The 17,803-nt window shown below is 34.1% G+C and overlaps 1 protein-coding gene across 9 annotated transcripts in view; it reads left to right on the plus strand.

The window, feature by feature from the left end:
- The window catches only part of UHRF1BP1L (UHRF1 binding protein 1 like), a 101,594-nt gene that overhangs the window by 57,807 nt on the left and 25,984 nt on the right, over positions 1 to 17,803 (plus strand). For 5 of the 9 annotated variants that reach the window (XM_032644351.1, XM_032644353.1, XM_032644354.1 and 2 more), the window contains 6 exons: positions 570 to 752; positions 1,278 to 1,396; positions 4,109 to 4,250; positions 11,902 to 12,095; positions 13,552 to 15,050; positions 15,429 to 15,604. In XM_032644351.1, the coding sequence (XP_032500242.1) occupies positions 570 to 752; positions 1,278 to 1,396; positions 4,109 to 4,250; positions 11,902 to 12,095; positions 13,552 to 15,050; positions 15,429 to 15,604 (2,313 nt within the window). Of the gene's footprint in view, positions 1 to 569; positions 753 to 1,277; positions 1,397 to 4,108; positions 4,251 to 11,901; positions 12,096 to 13,551; positions 15,051 to 15,428; positions 15,605 to 17,803 lie in introns of those variants that run through there. The other 4 variants (XM_032644352.1, XM_032644357.1, XR_004351646.1 and 1 more) reach the window with 3 other exon arrangements.

Below are 17,803 nucleotides of genomic sequence, written 5' to 3' on the forward strand. Positions count from 1 at the left end.
ACCCTTTTATGTAGATCCTACTTTTCTTAATTGCTACAGATAAACCTAATAATCCTGATTTTAAATTTTTCCTCCAAAAATCCTATATGTGATATATATATATACACATATACATACATATATATATATGTGTGTGTATACATACATACATATATATATATATGGCTGCATTTACTCACTTTACAACAAATCTCTGATGAAGAGACTTTTTCCTATATGGTATTTACTGGGATTCTATTCAATGGAGGCATGCCAGGGGTTGAGCATTCAGTGAAGGGTGACCAGCATTGCTGCTTCTTATTGAAACTTTGAGTGATGTTCTACCTCAGATAGGTTCTAGACAGAAACCCTCCCAGGTTATTTGCTTTTGACACTCTTTCCCTCTATTCTAAATGTTTTACTCATATTTTCTAGGAAGATTAATGTCTGTAGTAGGTGAAAGCTTCAAATTTATTAGAAGGTTAAAGAATCCCTTGAGAAAATGAATATTTATCATTAGAAGCTCTGCTATAATTGAATAAATGAAAAATGTGCATTTTTCAGTGAAATACTTGTTATTCATTTTACAGGAGATAGTTGTAATCATTGGATGTATTTTAGTGATGCAACGAAAATAAAAAATGGTTGGGCCAACGAGTTGTTACATGAATTTGAGTGCAACGTTGAAATGCTTAAACAGGCTGTAAAGGATCATGATGTAGGTTCACCTCCTAAATCCCCAACACATGCCTCTCCCCAGCACACACAAACAGGTATTTTACCTCTAACAACATTATGTCATTCCCCTGATATTAATTGGGTGTGTGTATGTGTGTGAGTGTGTGTGTATGTTCACCATATGGTATTTTCTGTAAATAAATATGGTGTTTAATTAATGTCTAAAAAGCCTGTACCTCATTCGGATCATAGGCCTATAGATCAAAGCACTTTTTAATTTAATATGACTAATAAAAGTAATACCCATGTAGAATATTTCAGACTCTTAAATGACAGGTAGATTTCTCTTTTTAACAAGAATTCCACCCAAAAGTTATTGTATGAGAGTTTCTTCAATGTGATATGATTCCCATTTAAAGAATAATTATCACAAAATAAAAGAGTAATCATCATAATAACTTATGTTCTTATATCAGTTTATATATAAAGTATTTCCACATATGTTACCTTGTTTGAGAAATTAGGGTTCATCTATATTTCTAGTAGCTGTCTTAGTAATAAAAGAGTGACTGGTAAAAATAATTTTACTATAAATTAAAAGGAATTTTTGTTTCCCACAGAGAAAGACTCAACTCTGAAAGGGACTTCCAAGACACCTACAGTGTTACCTCAACAATCCAAAGTTAAGTTAATGTCTAGTTCTGTTGTGGTTAGACTTGCAGATTTCAATATATATCAGGTATGTTTTATTTCTTAAATCTTCTGATAAACACCTTTAGTATCTCCTGCAAACAACTCTTATAAACCAGTGCCACCATTTTATTTAAAAACATCTTGACTAGTATTGTGAAATGGCTAAATTAGAAGAGAAAATACCAGTTCATTAATTTTCACTTATATGGTTACCCAGAATTAGGCAAACTGTGAGGTTAAGGGCACAGTTTGCCTGACTGCCAAGTCTGCACAAGACTTCTGGCACCAACTGTAGTTTCTGGGGTTTCCCTAAACTACCCTCAGATTTGAGAATTTACTAGAAAAACTCAAAGAACTTGCTGAAATCAGTTATACTCAGAGTCACATTTATTACAAGGCAGGAATACGAATTAGAACCAGCCATAGGAAGAGAGCACAGAGTGGAGTTTCAAAGGCTGCAAATTCAGAATTTCCTTGTCCCTAGGAAACATTAGCCTCCCAGAATGAACATGTAACAATATGTATGAAATATTGCCCATGTAGTTGAACTCAGTCTCTACAGGTGGTCTTAAACACTACTAAGACTATCAAGTGTGGTCAGTCCCATTCTGAGTTATCTTGTGAGCATAAACTATCAGTTGTGGTCTCAGGGGTCTACGATGAATGGGAAATTCCAAGACTTTAGAATTACCTCCCAGGACTTTCCCAGCGGTCCAGTGATTAAGACTCTGCCTTCCATTTCAGGGGGCGTGGGTTTGATCCCTGGTCGGGGAACTAAGATCCCACTTGCCATGCAATGCGGCCAAAAAAAAATTTAAGAAGAAAACATGAAAAAAAAAAAAGAATTACCTCCCAAGAGTAGGGACAAAGGCCAGACCTCTCTTTGTAGGCCAGATTCCTTATTTCACAAAGGTCTTAGTGGAATAAACTAGAATACGATATTTGCTTAATTAACTACTAAGTATTGACTATACTGTGAACATAATTTTATAGCTAAGAACTCTGTCCTATTTATACTAACATTCTTATTCAGGCTATAATCGGTACAACATGGTCTAACATCACAATCCTTGAGACCAACACGGTAAAAATATGACCCTTTTTTTTTTTTTAAATAAAGGATTTCAAGTATGTATTATCATTTGTGAATTGTGTGTATATTTTGGTAAGTCTGTGTCTTTGAGACTTAGTTTTATCTGGAAAGGTTTCATTTTACTCAGTAGTTTTCAACTAGGACCAGTTTTGCCCTCCAGAGGACATTTGGCAATGTCTGAGGGCAATTTTTGTTGTCACAGCTGGAGGGGGTTGCTGCTGACATCTAGTGGGTAGAGATCAGTGTTGCTGCTGAACATTCTACAGTGCACTGGACAGCCCCCATAACAAAGTTATCTGGCCCCAAATATCAATAGTGCCACTTCTGAGATACCCTGATTTAAGAGTTATTTTCTTATTGTGCAATTGCTTCTTTCTTTATGTTCTCTATATAATGCATTATATTTGAATAAATTCATATGGAAATGGGGAAGGGGAATCACCCATAATCCCATATGATTGAGAATGAAATACAATAAAGAAATCCCACATACACGAATACATCAGAACAAAACAAACAAAAGTAACTGGAAGAAAATAAGATAGTATGTTCACCCCAATTTGAATAACTTTTTAACTATTAAAAGAAAAAGGAAAAAAGCTATTGTCTACTGTATAAAATAACTTGACACTCTGGAGTTGAAAAGAATTTGTTTCCATGTATGCAGAGAAAAGCTTCTTATTAGACAATGTAAGGAACTGACTTAAATTTATGAAGACTGTACAAATAATCAAAGGTTTGATTAACAATTTATACAAGGGGAAACAAGTAAAACATTGAAGAGTCATTCCACTTCACATGAGAAATATACATGTTTGTTGAATGAATGAAAAAAATAACATTGAGATATATCCCTGGGTCTGCTAAACAAGCATAAATAAATGAAACTGATAAAATGCTATTGGTTGAACTTTGGAGAAATTAGTATACAAGTTTTTGATGTGATTATAAATTAGCTGTTCTGGGCAGAGAGTGAAAAATGTGTAACATGAATCTTAAAACTAATAGTCTTTTTGGAAAAATAATTTAAGAGCTTAAACTATTTGACAGGAGCATTTATAGTGTACTGTTATTTTTAAATTAATTTTTATTGTGGTAAAATATACATGACATAACATTTATCATTTTAACCATTTTTAAGTGTACAGTTCATTGGCATTAAGTATATTCACATTGTTGTACAACCATCACCACTGTCTGTCTCTGTAATTTTTCTGTTATTCTAAACTAACATTCTGTATATAATTATTTTTCATAATAATGAATTATGGTAAAGAACTATTATAAAGTACATAGTTGGGAAGCAGTCTAGTCTTGAGGACTTGTATCTGTGTCCTGACTCTGCCACTTAACTTATTTGTATTGTCTTACAGAAATATTCTGTCTGTTATTGTAAGGCTCAAAGTAGTAAGTTTGCAAACAAAATTGTACAGAGTTGACTTTGTAATAAGAATCCAAAGAGGTTATAGTTTTATGAATAAGTTAATTGGTATTATTTTAAAATAATTTAATATGAAATGAAATATATGATAAAGATTACATTGGCAATTAACTAATTAATTATTGGAAGTAGTTTTAAGAGTTTGAAGTATTGTCCATGTTGCATAAATTCTTTGGAAAGGGCTTTGTTTAGTGTTACTTCAATAAAATTAATTATTTTTTCAGGTCTCTACAGCAGAACAATGTCGTTCTTCCCCCAAAAGTATGATTTCTTGCAATAAAAAATCCCTGTATCTTCCACAAGAAATGTCAGCTGTCTATATAGAATTCACAGAATATTACTATCCAGATGGAAAGGATTTTCCAAGTAAGAATTTCCTTTTTTGTTATTGTTTGTCCATTACTTGGGAAGTTGATTTTTTCTTGCTAAAGTTTTCAAGTATTATAAATGTGAAAAAAGAAAAAAGTCCATTGTTCTTTGCCCTTGTAATCATTGTGTTTAGTATATAACTCTAGTATAGCATTTTTACTTACTTATTATTTGTTCATATGTTCTTTTCCCTTACTAGCTTGTAGCATCCTTGATATCAGGAACCATGTAGTATTCATGCTTCATTTTATCCCTGAGGTTTGACTCATTTTTGTTCTTAGTAGCTGTTGTTAAATGAAAGAATGAATGAAAGTTAGGTTATTGTAGAATAAGGTCATTTTTTTTTTCTTTAGTAAAACTTCATTTATATTTCAGCTACATAAAACTCTATTTCATTAAAAAATGAATAGTGAAGTTAGCCTTTTAGTTATAGAGAATTTGGGAGGCTAGGTTTTGATACCCAAATGTGTACCTTGGACAACTTTTGGCACTGTCTTTTGTTAGAAACATTGAATTACATGAATTTTTATTTGTAAGCTACTTTATGATTATACGTTTGTATTCTTTGCTATTGTCTCAGTTCATCTAATTCTTCAAACTAAAATTTACCTTTGTTTATGTGGTACCTTTTTCATTATTTTGGTTGAAAATTATAGTTGAGAAAAAGTGTTTAAACGAAATAGGTTATGTTATTTGAGGAAAAAAAATTTTTTTAAGTAGAACTCCAGATTCTTTGACCTACTTAGCTCGTTTGTTTAATAGTCACTTAATATAGGTTTTTAGTTTCAAAGGGAATTTCTGATGCTCATGCCTTTGTTGTTAAATTAAAAAAAAGATATCCTTTGGAGAAAGAAATTACTTTGGAGAAAGAGATGTCAAACTATTTTATCATTTTAATCCTCATTTGTAATGACCTTTTAGTATCTAATCTCCTCACCATCTTCATGCTTTTCAGTATTCTTTTGTGTATTTCAAATTTGTTTTCTCTTCTACCTCCTTGACTGAAACAGTGAGAAAATTAAGATAGGTTAAGGCATTTGCTCAGCACCTTATGAAGAATAAAATGGCCCAGCTGAAACTCAAGTATAGGTCTTCTAAATCAAAATTCTTCCTACCCTTTCCCCCCAACTATATTTCACCGCCTCCCCAGGTTATTCACAACTATTTACCTATAATTGGATAATCCCATTGTTTCCAACACCCGCCCACCAAATTGTTTTCCTTAAATAATGTCTCATTCATTGAACTAGTAACTTTTCTTCAGACTAAAGCCTATAGTTTCCAGGATTTCAGACTTCTAATCTAGGTTTATTTCTATCAGTTTTGTTAACATGCACCAAGGGAATTATAATCCCATTCTATAATCTATATGATTTTTTCTCATAAAAATATAAAACTCCTTCCCAGCAATTTAAATCTTAGCCACCTAGGAGTGAAATTGGTTGCTTACGTTTAACTGTTTTCAACTTTTTATTATGGAAAATTTCAAACAGATATAAAAGCAAAGAACATAGTATACTGAATCCCTGTGTATAGGGATCCATTTTCAGTTCTCACATTTCGTCTTTCTGTTAAGCAATCCAACTTTAAAAATATATAACCTTAAAAAATATATATATATATATATAACCTTTTTTTATAATTGTAAATGTAACATACATTCATTATATTAAAAAAAAAAGAGAAAATGGCCAAAAATTTAAAAAATGCCTGTGAGCCTACAACTTAGAGACAACTTCTACTAACATAAGTGTATCAGTTTGCTATGGCTGCCATAATAAAATACCACAGACTAGGTGGTTTAAACAACAAATTTATTTCCTCACAGTTTTGGAGGCTAGAAGTTCTAGGTCAGAGTGTTGACAGGGTTGTTTCCTCAGAGACCTCTTTCGTTGGCTTGTAGATGGCTGTCTTCTCACATGGTCTTTCCTCTGTGTGTGTCCATTTTTTAAGCTCTTCTTATGGCACCTGCCATATTGGACTAGAGCCCACCCATATTAACTCATTTTTACCATAATTGCCTCTTTAAAAGCCCTATCTCCAAATACAGCTAAGTCTGAGGTATTAGGGGTTAGAACTTCAGCATATCAATTTTGAGGGGATGCATTTCAGACCATAACAATAAGTATAGTGTTGTTAGTTCTGTTTTTAATGTATGCATTTCTTTAACATATTTGATTTACATCCTGTCCTTTTCCCTTAATGATCCCAGTTTCTACAAGTTCATTTTAAATATCTTTAATAGCTATGTACTAATCTATTTCATAAGTAGACCCCTGTTAGAAACTGCAGGTAGATCTTTCTACTGCTTAGTGTAGCAGGTTTCTTCCTCTATCCCAGATATGCAGTCAGGGTTCTTCTATCCTGGACTACATTTGCTCTCTAGTTCTCTCTGTGGCTGCCATCATCACTCAATCTATATTTGAGATTCCCTCCACTTTCTTCCCTTGACATGATCGCTTCAGCAACCCACTTCCTTACTATCCTCAGAGAAAAGCACCTCCACATCCCAATAAGATGTTTCTGTTTATATATATAAATGTAAATATATATATTTAAATTTATTTATTTATTTTTGGCTGCATTGGGTCTTCATTGCTGTGCGCGGGCTTTGTTTAGCGGCTACTCTTTAGATGGGGTTACTCTTTGTTGCAGTGTGAGGGCTTCTTATTGCGTTGGCTTCTCTTGTTGCAGAGCACGGGCTCTAGGTGCGTGGCCTTCAGTAGTTGCGGCACACGGGCTCAGTAGTTGTGGCTCGCAGACTCTAGACCACAGGCTCAGTAGTTGTGGTGCATGGGCTTAGTTGCTCCACGGCACATAGGATCTTCCCAGACCAGGTATCGAACCTGGGTCCCCTGCATTGGCAGGCAGATTCTTAACCAGTGCGCCACCAGGGAAGTCCCAAGAAGGTAAAGTTTTTGAAGGTTGCTTCTTGCTGACTGTAACAATAGGAAAAGAAATCAAAACAATACCTCTATTTATACAGTGAGTTTTAGATTAAACTGTATACATTTTTTTTTTTTTCGGTATGTGGGCCTCTCACTGTTGTGGCCTCTCCCGTTGCGGAGCACAGGCTCTGGACGCGCAGGCTCAGCGGCCATGGCTCACAGGCCCAGCCGCTCCGCAACATGTGGGATCTTCCCGGACCGGGGCATGAACCCGTGTCCCTTGCATCGGCAGGCGGACTCTCAACCACTGCTCCACCAGAGAAGCCCTGCATACTTTTTCTTTAACATCTTTATTGGAGTACAATTGCCTTACAATGGTGTGTTAGTTTCTACTGCATAACAAAGTGAATCAGCTATACATATACATATATCCCTATATCTCCTCCCTCTTGCATCTCCCTCCCACCTTTCCTATCCCACCCCTCTAGGTGGTCACAAAGCACTCAGCTGATCTCCCTGTGCTATGCGGCTGCTTCCCACTAGCCGTCTATTTTACATTTGGTAGTGTATATATGTCCATGCCACTCTCTCACTTCATCCCAGCTTACCCTTCCCCCTCCCTGTGTCCTCAAGTCCATTCTCTACATCTGCATCTTTATTCCTGTCCTGCCCCTAGGTTCTTCAGAATCGTTTTTTTCTTTAGATTCCATATATATGTGTAAGCATATGGTATTTCTTTTTCTCTTTCTGACTTATTTCACTCTGCATGACAGACTCTAGGTCCATCCACCTCACTATAGATAACTCAATTTCATTTCTTTTTATGGCTGAGTAATATTCCATTGTATATATGTGCCACATCTTCTTTAGCCATTCATCTATCGAAGGACCAATCCAAGATAGGTTGCTTCCATGCCCTGACTATTGTAAATAGAGCTGCAGTGAACATTGCGGTACATGACCCTTTTTGAATTATGGTTTTCTCAGGGTATATGCCGAGTAGTGGGATTGCTGGGTCATATGGTAGTTCTAGTTTTAGTTTTTTAAGGAATCTCCATACTGTTCTCCAAAGTGGCTGTATCAATTTACATTCCCACCAGCAGTGCCAGAGGGTTCCCTTTTCTCCACACCCTCTCCAGCATTTATTATTTGTAGATTTTTTGATGATGGCCATTCTGACTGGTGTGAGGTGATACCTCATTGTAGTTTTGATTTCCATTTCTCTAATGATTAGTGATGTTGAACATCCTTTCATGTGTTTGTTTGCAATCTGTATATCTTCTTTAGAGAAATGTCTGTTTAGGTCTTCTGCACATTTTTGAATTGGGCTGTTTGTTTTTTTGATATTGAGCTTCATGAGCTGCTTGTAAATTTTGGAGATTAGTCCTTTGTCTGTTGCTTCATTTACAATTTTCTCTCCCATTCTGAGGGTTGTCTTTTCATCTTGTTTATGTTTTCCTTTGCTCTGCAAAACCTTTTAAGTTTCATTAGGTCCCATTTGTTTATTTTTGTTTTTATTTCCATTCCTCTAGGAGGTGTGTCAAAAAGGATCTTGCTGTGATTTATGTCATAGAGTGTTCTGCCTATGTTTTCCTCTAAGAGTTTTATAGTGTCTGGCCTTACATTTAGCTCTTTAATCCATTTTGAGTTTATTTTTGGGTATGGTGTTAGGGAGTGTTCTAATTTCATTCTTTTACATGTAGCTGTCCAGTTGTCCCAGCACCACTTAGTGAAGAGGTTGTCTTTTCTCCATTGTATACTCTTGCCTCCTTTATCAAAAATAAGGTGACCATAGGTGTGTGGGTTTATCTCTGGGCTTCCTATCCTGTTCTATTGATCTGTATTTCTGTTTTTGTGCCAGTACTGTCTTGATGATTGTAGCTTTGTAGTATAGTCTGAAGTCAGGGAGCCAGATTCCTCCAGCTCCATTTTTCGTTCTCAAGATTGCTTTGGCTATTCGGGGTCTTTTGTGTTTCCATATAAATTGTGACATTTTTTGTTCTAGTTCTGTGAAAAATGCCCTTGGTAGTTTGATACAGATTGCATTGAATCTGTAGATTGCTTTGGGTAGTAGAGTCATTTTCACAGTGTTGATTCTTCCAATCCAAGAACATGGTATATATCTCCATCTGTTTGTGTCATCTTTAATTTCTTTCATCAGTGTCTTATAGTTGTCTGCATACAGGTCTTTTGTCACCTTAGGTAGTTTTATTCCTAGGTATTTTATTCTTTTTTTTGCCGTGGTAAATGGGAGTGTTTCCTTAATTTCTTTTTCAGTTTTTTCATCATTAGTGTATAGGAATGCAAGAGATTTCTGTGCATTAATTTTGTATCCTGCTACTAACCAAACTCATTGATTAGCTCTAGTAGTTTTCTGGTAGCATCTTTAGGATTCTCTATGTATAGTATCATGTCATCTGCAGACAGTGATAGCTTTACTTCTTCTTTTCTGATTTGGATTCCTTTTATTTCTTTTTCTTCTCTGATTGCTGTGGCTAAAACTTCCAAAACTATATTGAATAAGAGTGGTGAGAGTGGGCATCTTTGTCTTGTTCCTGATATTAGAGGAAATGGTTTCAGTTTTTCACCATTGAGAATGATGTTGGCTGTGGGTTTGTCATATATGGCCTTTATTATGTTGAGGAAAGTTCCCTCTATGCCTACTTTCTGGAGAGTTTTTATCATAAATTGGTGTTGAATTTTGTTGACAGCTTTTTTCTGCATGTATTGAGATGATCATATGGTTTTTCTCCTTCAGTTTGTTAATACGGTGTATCACATTGATTGATTTGCATATATCGAAGAATCCTTGCATTACTGGAATAAACCCCACTTGATCCTGGTGTATGATCCTTTTAATGTGCCATTGGATTCTGTTTGCTAGTATTTTGTTGAGGATTTTTGCATCTATGTTCATCAGTGCTATTGGCCTGTAGTTTTCTTTCTTTGTCACATCTTTGTCTGGTTTTGGTATCAGGGTGATGGTGACCTCGTAGAATGAGTTTGGGAGTATTCCTCCCTCTGCTATATTTTGGAAGAGTTTGAGAAGGATAGGTGTTAGCTCTTCTCTAAATGTTTGACAGAATTCACCTGTGAAGCCATCTGGTCCTGGGCTTTTGTTTCTTGGAAGATTTTTAATCACAGTTTCAATTTCAGTGCTTGTGATTGGTCTGTTTATATTTTATATTTCTTCCTGGTTCAGTCTCAGAAGGTTGTGCTTTTCTAAGAATTTGTCCATTTCTTCCAGGTTGTCCATTTTATTGGTGTATAGTTGCTCGTAGTAATCTCTCATGATCCTTTGTATTTATGCAGTATCAGTGGTTACTTCTCCTTTTTCATTTCTAATTCTTTTGATTTGAGTCTTCTTCCTTTTTTTTTGATGAGTCTGGCTAATGGTTTATGAATTTTATTTATCTTCTCAAAGAATCAGCTTTTAGTTTTATTGTTGTTTGCTATTGTTTCCTTCATTTCTTTTTCATTTATTTCTGATCTGATCTTTATCATTTCTTTCCTTCTGCTAACTTTGGGGTTTTTTTGTTCTTTCTCTAATTGCTTTAGGTGTAAGTTTAGGTTGTTTATTTGAAACATTTCTTATTTCTTGAGTTAGGTTTGTATTGCTATAAACTTCCCTCTTAGAACTGTTTTTGCTGTATGTCATAGGTTTTGGGTTGTCATGTTTTCATTGTCATTTGTTTCAAGGTATTTTTTGATTTTGTCTTCGATGTCTTCAGTGACCTCTTGGTTATTTAGTAGTGTGTTGTTCAACCTCCATGTGTTTGTATTTTTGCAGATATTTTCTGTAATTAATATCTAGTCTCATAGCATTGTGGTCAGGAAAGATACTTGATAGGATTTCAATTTTCTTAAATTTATGAAGGCTGGATTTGTGACCCAAGATATGATCTATCCTGGAGAATGTTCCATGAGTGCTTGAGAAGAAAGTGAATTCTGTTGGTTTTGGATGGAATGTCCTATAAATATCAATTAAGTCCATCTCGTTTAATGTATCATTTAAAGCTTGTGTTTCCTTATTTATTTTCATTTTGGATGATCTGTCCATTGGTGAAAGTGGGTTGTTACAGTCCCCTACTATGATTGTGTTACTGTTGATTTCCCCTTTTATGGCTGTTAGCATTTGCCTTATGTTTTGAGGCGCTCCTATGTTGGGTGCATAAATATTTATAATTGTTATATCTTCTTCTTGGATTGATCCTTTGATCATTATGTAGTGTCCTTCTTTGTCTCTTGTAGTAGTCTTTATTTTAAAGTCTATTTTGTCTGATATGAGAATTGCTACTCCAGCTTTCTTTTGATTTCCATTTGCATGGAATATCTTTTTTCATCCCCTCACTTTCAGTCAGTATATGTCCTTAAGTCTGAAGTGGGTCTCTTGTAGACAGCATATATACGGGTCTTGTTTTTGTATCCAGTCAGCCAGTCTATGTCTTTTGTCTGGAGCATTTAATTTATTTACATTTAAGGTAGTTATCTATATGTACCTGTTACCATTTTCTTAATTGATTTGCATTTAAACTGCATATTTTTCCATTAGTGAAGCAATGAACGATGTTCTCTGTCTCTCCAAATGTGTTTGCTATCATCTACATGTAGTATCACTTTAATTTTGTAAATACCATTGCAAAATCTTTTAATCTTAATTTAAGAAGAATAAAACTTGGTTAAAATGCATTTTCTTTTCTCAGGGAAGATTTAAAACTATCAGTTTATTAAAAATCTTTAAAAATTTTTTTTCTCCACAGTTCCATCTCCCAACCTTTATAGCCAGCTGAATGCCCTACAGTTTACTGTGGATGAAAGAAGTATTCTATGGTTAAATCAGTTTCTGTTGGATTTGAAACAGAGTCTTAATCAGTTTATGGCTGTGTACAAGTTGAATGACAATTCAAAATCTGATGAGCATGTTGATATTCGAGTTGATGGCTTAATGCTAAAGGTACCATATAAACAAGTGGCTGTGAGAACAAAACCATTTTTACAGAAGAAAAGTTATTTCCAGGATTTAAGATGGGTGCTCAAATATAAGTCACTTCATTGCAATATTAATTTTGATTTTGAAATTTGAATTTTAATTTCAGTTTTCAATTATGGAAGCTTTAAGAGACTGCTTCCCCACCCTTCTCCACCCCTTCTTTCTCTACTTTTCTTCCTTTTCTTTCCCCCTGCTCATCCATTTAGAGGTAAGCAGTAGAAATAAATTTAAATGTCTTTTTTCTTCTACTTCTTACTGGAGCTCATCCATTTGGAGGTAAGCAGTAGAAGTAAATTTAAATATCTTTTTTTTTCCTAATTCTTGCTGGAGCTGATAAAATTTTTTTAAGAAGGGTAAATAACACAGTGACACTTCTAAGTTATATCTGGGTTTTATTTGTTACATTTATTCTGTTATTAATATCCAAAGATATTAGAAAGTTGTGTTTTATTATAGCCAAGTAGTTGATAATCAGAATTCCATGGATATTTAAACTTTAAAGGAAGGAAGCTAAAAAAAAAAAAAAAAAACATATAATGTAGTAAATAGAATAAGATTTGGGCATGGATGAATATTTCAGTTTCTAGCTCTGTTGCTGGTAGCCTAAATTTACATACCCTTAATTTCTTCTCTGTAAAATGAGATTAATAATACTCAACGGTTGCATTGCAGAAATGTTTTAAAGATCGTTTCAAAGACCTTAAAATATTCAATATAAAAAGACACACTTTATAACATTTATAATTATAATTTAAAACACAATTACAGAATGATCTTTACATTTTGTGAATATGGGCAGTTTGAGTTTTAAAACCAGTCAGTTTGAACTCTTTGTTGTGAATATTTTGAGGACTGGGCTTAATTATCTGTAGAAAATAATTTTACTAAATCGTTTGACCTATACTCCTGAGTTTATTTTATTAATAGTTTTATCCCAGAAAAGTGATTCTAATGACAGTTATCCAGTCATTCCTTTTACTTATCTAGTCATCCTCCAAATTGCTTGCATTTAAAATATCGTAACAAAAAATTATCTTTTCCAAACTTTGTGCTTTCTTATTTACTCAGGGGGTATATATACTCAGGGCATAGTAAGCATTTAATAATTGATTCAATTCAGTTTTGTTCCTTTTATTTTGTGATATATTGTCTACAAATATGTATATGTATGTTATGTACTTTATTCATTATTTATTGGTCTTTTTCCTTTGGTTCTTTTCTTAGTTGTTAATCATTTAAGCCTTTTTCATTTGGTTTAATAAGATTTGGGAGGGAGAGTATTTTATGTCAAGATAGAAAATTAGTGTTTTGGGGCAAAATGTCAAAAAGAATTCCTGAACCAAGTCATGTTCTTGATTATTTTATCTTCAAGATATATGGATTTGTAAGTCAGACTAGATTAATGTTTTTTCTCTTCTAGTTTGTCATTCCTTCTGAAATGAAATCTGAATGTCATCAAGATCAACCACATGCAATTTCTATTCAGAGTTCAGAAATGATTGCTACAAATACAAGATACTGTTCAAACTGTCGACATTCTGATTTAGAAGCTTTGTTTCAAGACTTCAAAGATTGTGATTTTTTCAGTAAAACATATACCAGTTTCCCCAAATCTGGTGACAATTTTAATCTTCTGCATCCAATCTTCCAGAGACATGCTCATGAACAAGATACCAAACTGCATGAAGTTTATAAAGGAAATGTTACTCCTAAGTTGAATAAATACACTCTTAAAACTTCTGCTGCCACAGATGTTTGGGCTGTGTACTTTTCTCAATTTTGGATAGATTATGAAGGGATGAAAAGTGGAAAAGGACGACCAATAAATTTTGTAGATTCTTTCCCTCTTTCCATCTGGATTTGTCAACCAAAAAGGTATGCACTGTCACAAAAATTGCTGCAGACTTGTAATCAGATATCTCTAAATACCTCACAAAGTGAGTCTAGTGATCTGACTGGCCGATGGAAGCGGAAAAAGCTCTTGAAGGAGTATTACAGTACAGAGTCTGATCCCTTGACAAATGGTAGTCAGAAACCTTCAGATACATTTTTAAGATTTTCCTCTTCATCATCAGATGCAGATATTCATGTCCTGGTTCACATTCATAAACATGTCAGTATGCAGATCAATCACTACCAGTATCTGCTCCTGCTTTTCCTCCATGAGTCACTTATTTTGCTTTCAGAGAATTTAAGGAAAGATGTAGAAGCTGTGACTGGCAATCCAGCTAGTCAGACATCCATTTGTATTGGAATTTTACTTAAAAGTGCGGAAGTGGCTCTTTTGCTTCATCCAGTAGATAAAGCAAATAGTCTTAAGTCTCCTGTTTCTGAAAGTGTGAGTCCAGTGGTTCCTGATTATTTGCCTACAGAAAGTGGAGAATTTTTGTCTTCAAAAAGAAAACAAGTTAATAGTGGTATAAAACAAATTAGAAGTGTTACTGTTAATCACATGTCAGACAACAGATCTATGAGTATTGACCTTAGCCATGTCCCTTTGAAGGATTCTTTGCTTTTTAAATCAGCTAGTGATACAAATCTGCAGAAAGGTATTTCTTTTCTGGATTATTTATCAGATAAAAATTTAGGGAAAATAAGCGAAGATGAAAGTAGTGGAATTGTTTGCAAAAGTGGCTCAGGAGAAATTGGATCAGAAACAAGTGGCAAAAAGGATTCGCCTTATACAGATTCAAATAGTGTCTTAAACTACAGAGAAGACTCAAGTATCCTGTCATTTGATAATGGTGGTAATCAGAACATACTTTCAAATAGTTTAACTAGTAAAGGAAATGAAACCATAGAGTCAATCTTTAAAGCTGAAGATTTGCTTCCAGAAACAGTTTCACTCTCTGAGAACATGGAAATCAGTAAAGAAGAAGCACCCACAGTCAGAACACTTACATCACAGTCATCTTTAAGGTAACAACTGACTGTTAGAATTTGGGGTGGGGGGTTTGTTTTATTTGTGTGTGTGTGTGTGTGTGTGTGTTTTATTTGTGTGTGTGTGTGTGTGTGTGTGTATTTGTGTGTGTGTGTGTGTGTGCGTGCGTGCACAGGCATGTGCATGTACTTATGAGTATATTTTGGCTTTGGACAGAAAACCATGATAAATATGGCATTGTTAGAGTTAACACATGGAAGAGTAGGGTTTTCAAAATATGAAAATACTTTAAGCTTATATAATTTTAAAAATTGTGTATACTATATAAATATATATTTATTTTGTTTGAAGTATTCTTTAGAAAGAATTCTTTTCCTTTTATGTGATGATTTTCTGATAATTTTGTTTGTTAACAGTAGAAAGCCTAAGGAATGTTGCCCACCCAACATGGCTCCGCTCTCTGTTTCTTACAAGAACATGAGAAGAAGCCCCTCACAAACCTCACTGGATACCATTTCACTTGACAGCATGATATTGGAAGAACAGTTGTTAGAAAGTGATGGAAGTGATAGTCATATATTTTTGGAAAAAGGTAAAGCAATACAGTTTAAGAATTCATATTATATATACACAAATCTTAGAAGTGGTATTTAAGTTTTTAAATTTATATTCAGTAATCAATCACAGCCCAAAAAGACTTATTTATTTATACATGCACAATACAAAGAGCATTGTACCTAACTTTCTAATGGTTGTTTCATTGCTTCTTTTGACCAGATACTCCTTCCTTTTTATGGACAACATCCAGCAATTATTTATATACAGTCATTTAGATCATAAAGCAGACAACATTAATTCTACTAGCCTCTATCACAGGGACTCCTATATCTGGAATTTTGATTAGGTAGGCTTAATTTGCATGATGAATTCTCAACTATGTGGTCCTATGACTGGAATTTTTCCAGACTGGATCTGTTGATTCCCATAACCAGAATTCTCTTTCATGCATGATAGTGTATGATGGAACTACATGATTCCCCTATTTTATTCAGAAGCAACTAATGCCCTAGTACAGACCACCAGGAATGACTTAGTATTAGGTGCATCCCCATCACTAAGGCATTGGGGACTTTGTGAACAGGAACAAAACCATGGACCATAGCCAGAGAATAGTTGCCACAGACCCTAAAGCATAAGAGACCAGAGGCAAATGTGAATTACTTTGTATATGAAGAGTAATAAACCTATTGATGTAGTTGAAAACAGCTTAGGAAAGGAAAGGCTCATAGCTTTAGAAACTGAAGCTTAGAGAAATGAATATACAGTCAGGAAGTAATAGAGGCAGATTTGGAACTCAGCTAGTCTGACTCAGGAACCTCAGTTTTTAACCAACCAGTATGCTATGCTAGTACCCCAGACTTGGGAAATGATTACTATATGTAAACTAAAAGCCTTAACCCAACACTTTTATAGGCAATTCATAGCAAACCCCTTTCCAGCATACTTTACCAGTTAAATGTAGACAAGTTACTGGTATGGGTCAAAAAATCTATTCTAGATTCACAGATAGCTCTATTGCCTACTTCCCTTGCCCCCTTATGGCTTAAAATTCTACTTTAATAGAGGATTTCTGTTTTGTGATCAAATGATGCTTCAAAAACAGTTCCTGTAGAAAATATCTCTACTTACTCGTAAAAAGCATCAGTGATTTTCTTCTTATTTCTGAAAATTAAATAGTTAATAAAAGTGACTACCACTCAATGTGGAGAACTTGGAAAATATAAACAACTACAGTTTGGAAAATAAAATAACCCAAAAGTCCCACAATCTAGAGATATCGATTATAATTTATCTTATAAATGTATATATATATATATATGTATGTATTCACATATATGTATATTTGGTATTACATCACATATATGGTTTTTCAACCTGCTTTTTATCACTTGTCTATATTAACTTGTCATAAGAATGTACCCTCACCTTTTAATTGTTTCCCTGATACTGGATGTTTAGATTGTTTATAGTTTTTTCACAGCTATAAAATGCTATAATTATATCATTGTTCACAAATTTTTGTCTTCATTTCTAATAACTGTCTTAGAATAGATTCCAGCAGTAGGCTGTTTTTAGGTTCTTGAAAAATACAAGGGCATTAATTCTGTGTGTAACACTTAGACGATATGTGACTGTACATTCATTATTCTCCTGAACTGTAATAATTTTCTGTCAAAGGAATTGATTTTCATTGGGAAAAGACTTGTTTTTTCTGAGTTCTCTTTTGTTTTGTTTTAATTTTACAAAAAATATATGAATACTTTCTCTTTAAAAAAAAATCAGATGTCACGGGGATATCTAGAATATCACTTTAATACCACCCTTACTCTGCCCTGATACCATTCCCCATTCCGGAAGTAACTACCATTGACTTTTGGTATATATTGACATAATTCCAGACCTTTTTCTGTGTGTTTTTATATACATGTACGTTTATACATATGCACACTAATGCACACATATGCATACACATACACATATACATACATAGGTATATTGTGAGTACATATTTTTGAATATACATGCATATTTATAAACAAACAAATGTGTGGCTCGAGTACCGCTCCACCACAGGCTTCTAACTAGTCTCCCCAATTCTCTTCTTGTCAATTTCTTGTTCATACTTCATTCCACTGGCAGAATATTCTTTTAAAAATGTATATACTATCATGTCAATTTCCATTTTAGTCCTGATAACTTCTAACAACTATAAGGCTATTAAGTTTAAAAA

This window comes from Phocoena sinus, chromosome 10, assembly GCF_008692025.1.
Source record: "Phocoena sinus isolate mPhoSin1 chromosome 10, mPhoSin1.pri, whole genome shotgun sequence".
NCBI lineage: Eukaryota > Metazoa > Chordata > Mammalia > Artiodactyla > Phocoenidae > Phocoena > Phocoena sinus.